General features: G+C 36.8%; 1 protein-coding gene across 1 annotated transcript in view; it reads right to left on the bottom strand.

Annotated features, from left to right (window-relative positions):
* LOC117466351 (polycystin-1-like protein 2) overlaps positions 1-12,219 on the bottom strand; it is an 86,477-nt gene that overhangs the window by 24,557 nt on the left and 49,701 nt on the right. The window contains 10 exon segments of the mRNA XM_034109558.2: positions 5,129-5,375; positions 6,942-7,113; positions 7,307-7,530; positions 7,755-7,954; positions 9,421-9,567; positions 9,872-10,050; positions 11,188-11,289; positions 11,375-11,605; positions 11,690-11,880; positions 11,976-12,090. Coding sequence (XP_033965449.2) covers positions 5,129-5,375; positions 6,942-7,113; positions 7,307-7,530; positions 7,755-7,954; positions 9,421-9,567; positions 9,872-10,050; positions 11,188-11,289; positions 11,375-11,605; positions 11,690-11,880; positions 11,976-12,090 — 1,808 coding nt within the window.

The following is a 12,219-nucleotide window of genomic DNA, read 5'->3' as shown; positions in this document are numbered from 1 at the left end:
TTGACATGTGACATATCTTTTTAACCGTCAGAGCCAATGGAATCGAGGGGAACTCACACATAGTCCTTATTTGGTAATGTGTGTGTGTTAGACTGCCGCATAGCCAAGACCGGAATCAGCAGCCACTCTGGTGGCTACCATTAGCAGCTAACTTTTGCTCTGCGATTTTTACATAAAAATGGAATTATGGATTATAAATGAAATAATTTTTTTATACAGAGACGTTAAAAACCTATGGATTAACCGATTCAGCCGCGTTTTATCTCGTTTTAATGCCATTGAACACGTCTTTTGATCAGATTGACAGCTACGGTGAAACGGTCTCCCTAGAAGCTCCGTAAAGGTACGTGTTGTGATGTCTGTGTTTGCTTCCCCTGTCGCGAGTTCTGATCAGTTCTCAGTGATGATACTATATACCTAAATAATCTGTGGAACCTCAGCTTTAATCGGATATCTTGTATGTGCAGCTACGATAAGTAATAAGGGTACTTTTATCTTGAGTTCTGTGCCAATGTCCGTTAGTATTTTTCGCTAAGGGGTCATTTAGATGCTTCTTATGAGACTTGTGTTTTGGTAAAAATGGTTTGTATCGTCAATTAGCTGAGATTATTTCCGTTAATCTGGTATAACACATTAATAGGTTCTTAAATATTAAGATGCCCTGAGACACCAACCCAGTCTCACGGCATTTCGTGTTCACCAACACGATTTTTAATCTATTGATTCGTGTTCACCATCACGATTTGCCCCTTTTTTTCGTGTTGCACAGGACGATTTTAAAAGCAATGTATTTCTACTGGTAACGTGTTTCGTGCCTGCAGGCTGCAGCACGTCTTTTTCTCCAGTCGGGTCGTGGAAGACCGGAAGCTGTGTGGTTCATAAAAACATGTTCTTACTCAATATCAAGCCACAATTATTGCTTTTATTTTAAATCGTATAATTTCAGACTTTTGTTGCCGTCTGTGAGGAAAATAAATGGGGCTCAGAGCCTCAGGATACTGAAATCTGTATTTTTAAATATTTTTTTCCTTCTAATTTGTTATTCTTTTCAAAATAACACACTGTTATTTACTCACCAATAACACACAATTATCCTTGCTTTTATTTATTGGTTTAATTCCATAATCTCTGGCTTTTTTGGTGTCCGTCAGGAACTGAATTTCAAAATAAAAATAACCGGAAACAGACGTAGGCCTGTAAGGGACATTTCGAGCATCATTGCGATTGTCAACATTTCTGAGTTTAGGATGGCCAAAGACACTACACTACCCATAATCCCCAGCTATCGTTTAGGACTACAGTTCCCGTAAGGTTACGCAGAGCGTCAAACAGCTGTGTGAAATGGAACGAAACCACGCCAGTCTATCCAAAACTGGAATCGAACGCCCCCCCAGAACTACACATGCTGGCTATTGTGTTTCGCAAAATGTTCTATGGGACGTCTCTACTGAACGTTTTCGTTTTTCCCACAATTAGAAGTTGCCATTATTAAACACATTGGTGTTATCAAATGTAAAACATATAATTAATAAATGGGTGGAAATCACTTGTGTCCATAATGTGCAGCATTATATTAATGCCGTATACCCACATGACAGCTCATTGCTACTTTGTAATTCTACTCCACTACAATTCAGAGGTTAACCTGGTATGTTTACTCCACTGCATTTATTTGAGTTACTTTGCAGATTCTGATTAATTATGTGAAATATATAAACAACCCTTAAATCAGACTTTAGTTACACCTGAGTAAAATTCAGGTAAGGTGATTGTCAAGTGCCAACAACCAGGAGAGATATTTGATAGTTGGTGCTTGAGAAGACTAAACATGTATCTGCAATTGACATGAATGGAAACAAGTAATAAAGTATATTCATTACTCGTTATTCTCTACTAATAGTTAATTAAAGACTGTATATTATGGCTATTTTGCACATCCCTTTCAAGATTTTCAAAGGTTTATTGACATATCAACTACGGTGTAGTTATGCAATGAATGAAAAACTTGGGTCACAGGTTCCTCAACAGTGCATTACAAGACATCTATCAATATGTGTGTACCTCCACCATTAAACTGTCATATTCTTCACATTTCTTATTCTATCTACATACATAAGAGTATAATTAATGTGTATAATATCAGTTAAAATAAGTGCTTCAACATAGGTAACATTGCAGGAAAGCAATATATTAGACGTTAATTACTTTGTCAGGCTTAATATTTAATATGTAATGTTTAAATAAAGGTTAATCCGTTTTTCTGTTTTGCACCTCCTCCTATTAATATCTGTGTACATCCTGCACTAAACTGTTTTATTGTAGAGATAACTTATAGTATCTTCTTGATTTTTTATATTCTATATTTCTATATTTATACTTTCCCCCTATGAAAGTATGTACTCTTAATATTTTTTTAATCAAATATAACACATAAAACAATAATTCAATAACGTGCTTTAATCACTAGAAGGTGCACACAGCCATAATAACTTTGTATTATTAGTGTGTATGTACAACATCTGAAGATGTATAGTTTTATGCATGCTTTCACATCATTTTACAGCATATTGCTATACTATTTCAGACTCAGTATTTACATTCTTACATTCAAAGAAAATCAGTAATATCTTTGAAAACTACAGTCCTTTTCTCTCAGCTGTGCACCGTTATGGTGTAAATATAACCTATCTATGAATTAGATCAAATGTAAAAGTCAGCCGAATTAGTGTAGATACTGCAAGGAGACGTATTGTGTGAAGAGAAATTGAAGATGTTGTTTAATTGTTGATATATTTATGATCCACGTCAAGTATTCAGTTTCGGCGCCATTTCTTCCAGTTTTTGCAAAGGTCTTCTCATCGGGGCGCTATAAATAAAGAAAGTTCTACGGCAGATCTGTAATATGTAATGCAGCCGAACCGTGTATTACAATGCCGTTATGTGATGACTTTCAAAGAGAAAAGCAAGAGCACTCGGAATTAGGTATTATTTTATACTTTTAAAATGTTTTCCGGATTTCATATAATATAAACACCAAATCCCAGCATGCATTGCGGCTAACACATCCAATCAACGAGCTTAAAACCATAGCTGAGGATCTTGGGTAATCGCTATAAATGCCTACGTCTGTTTCCGGTTATATTTATTTTAAAATTCAGTTCCTGACGGACGCCAAAAAAGCCCGAGATTATGGAATTAAACCAATAAATAAAAGCAAGGATAATTGAGTGTTATTGGTGAGTAAATAAAAGTGTGTTATTTTGAAAAGAACAACAAATTAGAAGGAAAAAAAGATTTAAAAAATACAGATTTCAGTATCCTGAGGCTCTGAGCCCCATTTATTTTCCTCACAGACGACAACAAAAGTCCGAAATTATACGATTTAAAATAAAAGCAATAACTGTGGCTTGATATTGAGTAAGAACATGTTTTTATGAACCACACAGCTTCCGGTCTTCCACGACCCGACCGGAGAAAAAGACGTGCTGCAGCCTGCAGGCACGAAACACGTTACCAGTAGAAATACATTGCTTTTAAAATCGTCCTGTGCAACATGAAAAAAAGGGGCAAATCGTGATGGTGAACACGAATCAATAGATTAAAAATCGTGTTGATAAACACGAAATGCCGTGAGACTGGGTTGGAGACACAGTGTCGTGAAAAAAAAAACATGGTTTAACAGGTTAAGTGCTGTTCCAAACCAACGAGTGTGGAGCGGTGTGGAGGGGGAGTGGGCTATCCATAGATGTTAACAACCTCATGATAACCTCATATGTTTTAATTTAGGATCATACCTGTGTTTAGTCTAGAAAAAGGTAAATGAAGCTTATAAAAATCAGGTTTAAAACTAAAATAGTTTTACAAAAAAGTAACACAATGAAAGATGTTTGGAGTTTTATTTGAGTTATTAATTTACATTTTTTGTCAAAGAGATGCTGATTTGAAACCGTTGTTACATACATTTACGGCATTTCCTGTTTCTGCCGGAGAGAGGGGAGTTTGTCCCAAAGCTTGCCGCTGAAGCCAGAAATCTAGGTGTAGTTATGGACTCTGACCTGAGTTTCAACAGTCACATTAAAACAGTTACTAAATCAGCCTACTATCACCTAAAGAACATATCTAGGATTAGAAGACTAATGTCACAGCAGGATTTGGAAAAACTTGTCCATGCTTTTATCTTCAGTAGACTCGACTACTGCAATGGTGTCTTCACAGGTCTCACTAAAAAATCTATTAGAAAGCTGCAGCTGATTCAGAACGCCGCTGCTCGAGTCCTCACTAACACTAAGAAAGTGGATCACATCACTCCTGTTCTGAAGTCTTTACACTGGCTTCCTGTGTGTCAAATAATAGATTTCAAAATATTGCTGCTGGTTTATAAAGCACTGAATGGTTTAGGCCCAAAATACATTACTGACCTCCTGCTAAACTATGAACCATCCAGATCTCTCAGGTCTTCAGGGACTGGTCAGCTTTCTGTCCCCAGAGTCAGAACTAAACATGGAGAAGCAGCGTTCAGTTATTATGCTCCAAACATCTGGAACAAACTCCCAGAAACCTGCAGGTCCGCTGCAACTCTGACTACTTTTAAATCCAGGCTGAAGACTTTTCTTTTTGTCGCTGCTTTTAATTGAACTATTCATATCTTAAACTGCACTGTAACTTTTATCCATGTACTTTTTCTTGTAATGTTTAATTGAACTATTTATATTTTAGACTGCACTGTAACTTTTATCCATGTATTTTTCCTTAATGTTTATTTGATTAGCTTTTCTTTTTTAATGCTTAATGTCTTTCATTTTTTTTTTTTGTAAAGCACTTTGAATTGCCTTGCGTTGAAAAGTGCTCTATAAATAAACTTGCCTTGCCTTGCCTTGCTGTATTTATACCCTTAACCCTTAATGGAGGGAACTTCATTCAGCTGCGAGTGTGGCTACAGACAGAGTTCACTCCGTCACGGAGGGGTAGGGTCGAGGGCGTGATTTGGGATTGGGCCAGAGTGTTCATACACGATGAAAAAGGAAACAGAAAATGCTAACATTCAAGGCTCTGGCATACATTTAAAGATGATAGTGAATAACACTTGACAAACCACAAGGGTTGTCTTTATAACAGGTGACTTCCTTACTTCCTCTGGTTGGGTTCTTCAGGGTTGTTAAAGCCAGATGTAGAAAGCTGATCTTCAAGGAACACTTTCATGCCATGGACCTGCTGCAGAGCCCGGCTGTAGCTGTGTGGGTCGGGGAAGTCGGAGGGTCCCAGTTGACTCAGCTGTTTGTGGATGTGACACAGCTGCCTGTATAGATACTGGTTTTTGTTGCTCTTCTTCTGAATCCCCTCCAGTGTTGACCCAGGATGCATAGTAGGACTGTACTCTGAAAATGTATATAATTTCTGATTTAGTAAACTAATTTGCAATTGGTGTCTAATATTAGAAATGCAAACACATGCATTATAGCTCACCTATTATGCTATTTTTGAACAATATATTATAGGGCAATATCTATCCAAAACATTTCTCTGAAGTGTTTTGCTCAAAATACCAAAAAGGTCACCCATTGTAGCCATGCCTCATACCCCTCTATTTCAGCCATGTTACTAAAGTGCTGATTCTGGGTCTGTACCTTTAAATGTAACCCGAGCTGTTGCTGGCCACGCCCCTTTCCTCATGCAAGTGGTGAGCAGGAAGAGAAGAGTGTCTACTCTACCGGCAGAAACTCAAAACGCCATATTATGTTCCAAACCACATCAAGGATTATTTCTGAAACAGTATGAAGCTCAAGCGCTTTCTCTCTCGCGGGTTTACCACAAGGTGAGTACCTTTTTATATCCGGCATTTTTACACATATTCTCTCCAGTACAGTGTTAGCTCTGAGTGTTAGCGATGCTTGCTAATGTAAACAAAGACCATATTACTTTAAAAACACCAGGAGTTCAACGTAAAGCCAGCCCACATTTTAGTAATGTCATCATGACCGCAGCAAATCTGGATCAGCTCAGTTGTACCCCCGTTTTTAGAGATGTGGGTAAGGAGGAGAAGAGAGAGGGTTGTATTTTGAGAATCTTCTTGCACACCGGGGACACATATTTATGTATAAAAGACATAATAAAGTGCATTTTGCATGATAGATGACTTTTAAGTTGTTTTTGGACAGAAAGTGAATTGTTTTTCCTGGAGTCATTCCGACAAATGTTCAACCATTTGTGCAGTTCCTTTTTATTTGTATTAATAAATGTAGCAACTGGATGTTAGCTGTAAGCTCACCATCAACGGATACACCGATCCTTCATTTGGACTGAGCTTGAGTGTTTTTCTTTTTTCTCTTTCTCCACTTTTTCTGATCAATGTCCAAGCTGATTCATCGAGGGTTAGTGTAACGTGTAACCCTAACTTCAACCCTAACCCTTACCCTATGATACGTGCCCAAATGTCATGTTAATTAAACCCTTTTCCATTTACTTTGCAGCATTTTTGCGTTAGATCAACATTACATGATGGGAAAACTGAATGTTGGGCTCTGTCTGAAAACAATTTAACTTTACCAAGCTGTATTTGTTGATTAGGGAACAATCTCCAGCCCTGGAATTGATTTTAGACCACTTTGTGTTTGTTTTGAAAAACACAATGGCATAGCCTGTGCTTCATTTGAAACCAAAAATATATGTAGGCTACTTATGTTTGGGTTACTAAAGTTTTTGGACCACTTAATTGTCATACTGATTTTATTATCACTTTTCGTCTTCCCTCAAATGTTACAAATGAGAGCTCCAAAGTCTGCACAGTGACTTATGCATCATGAAATGCATGTGCATGTATTTATGTGTATACAAAATAACCCCATAAGCTCTCTGTAAAACACTGTACTATATCTGTCCAAAATCAAGATCGTATTACATACAATGTTGCAGAATCAGCCATCCACTTCATGTACTGTACTTACCTAGCTCAGGCTGGGCGGTGTCACTGGCTTTGTTATTCATTGTGATGAAGTGCTCCACTGTAGAAAGGACAGCATTGATATCAACTTGTTGTGCAGGACCAAACTCGGACTCAGTGCATGGGATGTTGCTTTTCATGGTCTTTGATAGAGATTGGGCAATCCTTTTTATATCCTAAGGAAGAAAATATTGAGATACAAAGGTGTTTTCTATGTATTACATGACATACAATACAATATATGGACGTAATTCACATGAATTTGAGACAAATTATTGACTCAATCACGCTTTTGTCATAAATGTTCATGTTGAAGAGTCAATATTTTGAATAGCTATACTTATCACATGAAACAAATGAAGCACCTACCATAATGACATTGTCCAAAGTGACATTGGCACTCATGTTGTTGGTGTTACTTGGAGAGACAAACGTCTGCTCGGCATCTGGTTCTTCTGTTTTGCACTTGCAACAAGACGTTTCTCTGGGACGTGTGTTTCGGAAAATGCTTACAATAAGGATGTTAACAGGAAACATAATGAGGGAGCTTTGTACTCCGATCATGAACTGTTGCCATGTAAACTCAAAGAGACCTGAGGAGAATGTAAGCGAGAGTCAGAGATAAAGACATGTACTTGAAATTCGCATATCTTTTCAAATATTTGTTTTCATCCACAAATATATAAAGATATATTTTGTTTTAAAAATGCAGTTTATTTGGCTACTTATGTACACAGGAGTACATTAAAATACCAGGTCAGGAAAAAGTCTTCAAAGCTCTGACAGTAAACTTGACTTTATTAAAAATGTGTTGTACCCATGTCCATGGTCTGCTCAGAGGGATCTGTTGGGATGCCATAAAACATGACGCTGGTAAGCATGGTGCAGAGCAGCAGGGTGAAACAGCAGGAAACTCTCTGCACACAGGTGAAGTTGCTGCTCGGTGGTCGATTGATCACAGAGTACCAGAGGTGTCCGTCACTGAAATCCTTTGAAGTCTTCATAAAGAACAAGTTACTAAAAAATAAAGGGATAACGCTATGAAAAAAATAACCTAAAACCTTCCTTCACATTTTGGTTAAAATGTAGAAATATATACACTTATTAACCATCAAATGCTCACCTATTGCATATTAATACCTAAAGTATTGTAAGGAACCTAAAGGCATATTCTTCATGGCCATACATCAAAGAAAACTACGCCATCAGCTACAAGTTTTCCGCCAGTAACCTTCTCATTCCTGTTTATTGATAGTAAGTAAACAAGATGCTGTACATGAATTTAAATCTGAATGTGCTTTTCTCAATATGGGTATTATGATAATCATCATATTCTAATAATACGAAGGTAATAATAGGCTATTTAAGACTATAAGAAAAATATATGTTCCCCATTCTCAGTTGAGGTCCTGGTTATATCTTGAAATGTGTTGTATTTTTCTTTGTGCGGTGTATGAGTTTATTGAATGAATGATATGCACGTTTTTTATTCCTTGTAATATGAATTTTTGGGGATAATTCTGCCTTTATTAGTACAGCTAAGGAAGGAAAGTCTATGCAGCAAAGTGTCAATATAAATATATTGAGCTCGGAGCTAAAATATTTTGTAAATCCACAGAAACTTCCTGTGGTGACTAGGATTTCGATTGTGAATTTTTATCCACCTTTTTCTCGTAAATGTTTGTGTGCATTTGATTTGTACAGTCCACACTATAATTTACATGATTAATTAATAATCAAGCATTCTTACCCAGGGTCATTGAATTTCGTTTTTCTGCAGCATTTGTTGTTTTATGTGTCAAATTCAATTAGAACGGTCAACATTTTCTTTTGTTGTCTTTAAAACAAGTATAATAGTTGATCAAATATAAGCCTGCCTTATCTTCAGCCTCTCCTGTCTGTATAAAGGCAGGAATGTTTTTTACTTGAAATCTTTCTTCTGCTATTTCATACCTCACCCAGACATCTTTAGCACAATTAAGTTCAACTTGCCTCAATTCAGCCTCCAACAAGGCATAACATATAAAACACACACAATTCTGAAATGTTAGACTTGGTGTGTGAAGTGATTTGATTAGGCATAACTAGCACTTTTGTGTTGCATTTTCCTCATTTTAATTGACTTTTGAATCTGAAAGGGGTTTATTTATTTAGCCTTTAATGTTGAATTTGACTAATTTTGTATGTTAATTAACAATTAAGTCCTTGGCAATAATGCAATAAAAAAAACACAACACGTAAATCTGAGGACCACCTGGGTTAAAATTATTTTATTTTATTTTTGTATTCTGTCTGCTGGTGTGTGGGTTTTGTAATATTTAAAAACAGAGAGCATCCTGTGAATTTGACATTATCTGAGATAAAATTATTTCATTTCATTTGCAATTTATCATTCCTCTTATCCTCCAAATACAATCAAAGTTCCCTGTTTCAAAACATCAACAGTGTGTTTGCTGCTCAGTACCCTGTTGATTTAACCTCACCTGAACCTCTTTAGATCCACCTCTGTTGAAACAGGAAATACTTGATCCAGGGAACAACCACCAATGTCTATGGCCAGCCATGAGTTGCAAAGAAAATGACATTTCTGCTCTTTCTGTAAATCCTGCAACATGACATTGCCGACATACCTGAAAAATAAGATGGAATTAAACAAACAAAATCCTCCTTGAGCAAAGTACATAAAAAGACACTTAACAAACCGGAAAGTAATTCTCAACAACAAAAGAGTAGGAGAGAGCAAGTACTCCTTAGCAAGGTCAGTATCATTTATCATATTTATCGTACTTACATCATGTCTCATGTGTACTGTGTTCTAGGTCATAACATTCAGAGGAATTCAATGGCTTATATTACAGCTTGTAATGACAGCTTGTAAATTACATATATTTAAGATGTCTTTTGAGTGGTCCTGACAATTGTAAATTGGCGTACCAGGAAGGATGGCTCCCTGAGTTGTTGTGCCATAGTCTGATGCTCTGCAGGTCTCCCAGAGGAAAGGGCGTAGTTAGCAGGAACAAATCCACTGCACCTCTCTCAAACACACATTTCTTCGAGTCCGTTAGATGATGCGGTTCACTGCTTCCCTCTGAACCCATCAGTGTGATTGTCACCTAAAACAGTTCAGTACGCTTTATTTAAAACTGCGAAGAACAAAAGGTGATATTCAACCACTTGACTTCAATGCAAACAGGTTAATGGATGGTTGGGGGTTAGAGCTGCAACCCTAACCCTAATGACCAATACGATAAGATCCCAAATTGGGAAATGTATGATAAATAATGATTTCTATTTTATTCTCCTACTCTTAACACAATCAGTTAGTTATTTAGTGAAACTACTTTCAATATGACTGGATAGACTTTAGCCTTTAAATAGATTGAAGATGTGCAATTGTTAAATGTCAGAAGGATGCAACAGCACATTGTACAGGACAAAATATAATCGATGATATTTAAAAATACTATTTTAGAACATTCCAAAACACTCAGCATAGCCAGCCTTGAATATGGGTTGAACTTAAAAAAGTTATGAAAGAAACAAAGAGAGATAGAAGAAAACATGTTAAAGATCTGCGGATAAAGTATTAAAAAAGTAAAACATTTTAATAATAAATAAATACTTTTTAAATAATAAAGTAACATATTAGTATAATTTAGTTTAAATCCAAACTGTAATTTGTTTTTTTATTTACGGTGAAAACACAACACTGACATACTAACTAAGAAGGTTCGACAAAGAAAGTTGCTACAGATAACGTGTTAGGAGCATTAGCATTCATTTGTAGAATTGTTTTCACCATCTTACAAAAGTTCAATATTCACTCTCCTTTTACGTCTCTTGTTGTGCTGATTTTCTTTTCTAAATTGTTTCGTTGTCAACATGGTAATACTTTACTCAATAAGATCAATTATTTTCCTGAATGAAGGTTAGAAAAATGAAGAACCAAGACATCAGTCACTATCAAAGAGATGCGTCCTTTCTCACTCTCCACACGGATTGTTTACCTGTATTCAACCAAAGCCCGATCAGACGTGCTCATAATACTCTGACAATCAAACTGAAATGTATTGTCCCGTTTCCTACAGATTCTGCAATAATATTCTGAGAGAATGTAACATTTATGGTAATGTATTCCTAAAAATGGGGTGTTTCACATCAGAAATCTTTATTCTATGCATAATATTTGCTTAACAGAGCCTTTTCTACTAAGCGTTACATTATTTCCTATGAACTGATGGCATATTTACCTTAGATGAAGTGGCGGCTCCTCTCCGATGCCCAGTGCTGACACTCAACAGGTAGCGGTACTCATCCATGGGGTCGTTGTCGTCAAGCACCGTCACTTTCACCTGCCAACCAGCCAACAACATGTTTCTTTGGGCTGGGATTACATTTTGGGAAGTTTTAATTTATTCTTGCATTTTAATCTGGTACCTTGACTGTGTCTTTTATGTCTTTCCGTCTGGCCCACAGAACCACGAAGAGATAGGCCCCAAAGAGTGACGCAACAAAGCAGACAACCAAAGGATTCTCTGCAAAAGTTGCAAACAGCTCAGCAGTGCGTGACGGGTCAACGAGGTTGGGAGTGACAAAGAAAGAGCTCCCAAAGAAGGTGAGGTGGTTGCAGAGGCACTCTGTGACCAAATGTGTGCTGTGAACACCAACCTTGAAAGACACCAACAACTTTTACTGTCTTCAAAGTTTTGGAAACATTTTACACATTAACGGAAGAGTGAAACACATACTTACCTTGCATCCATTAGTGCTCCAATCCAATTTTGATTTGTCCCAAAATCTACATGCAGCACTGATGGGCGTAATTGACAATGTAGCATTGATGGATTTTATACCCGGTCCTACAATGGGCCTAACTACAAGATAGTGCACTCCAGTGTTTCCCTTTAAATCTTTGGGGTCTAGTAGCCAAGTGTATCTCTCCTCTGTATTAGACAAATTCAAAAGTAAGCAATAAATAGATCCATAATCAAATGTATAAGGCATAAAAGTCACCCATCAATAAGCAGGGATGTATTACCTTGTGTTGCACCATCGTGAGGCATCTCCGTCATCGCAACATTATTTGTTTCAGTTGGGAAGTCCATATAACCAAGGAGGATTTTGAACGGTAAAGGATCATTGGAGGGCACCATCTTTAATAGACATAGTTAGAGCATCCAGAACACGACAATCATATTTAAAACACAGTGTATTATTGTTTTACCCTTATGATATCAACATTGAAGAAAAAATGCCACGACTAGCAAAAAGAACATTTGTTA

The sequence above is a fragment of the Pseudochaenichthys georgianus genome, chromosome 21 (assembly GCF_902827115.2).
Source record: "Pseudochaenichthys georgianus chromosome 21, fPseGeo1.2, whole genome shotgun sequence".
NCBI classification, from domain to species: Eukaryota; Metazoa; Chordata; class Actinopteri; order Perciformes; family Channichthyidae; genus Pseudochaenichthys; species Pseudochaenichthys georgianus.
The sequence above is the reverse complement of the archived record's forward strand: the minus strand, read 5'-3'. Positions and strand labels throughout refer to the sequence as shown.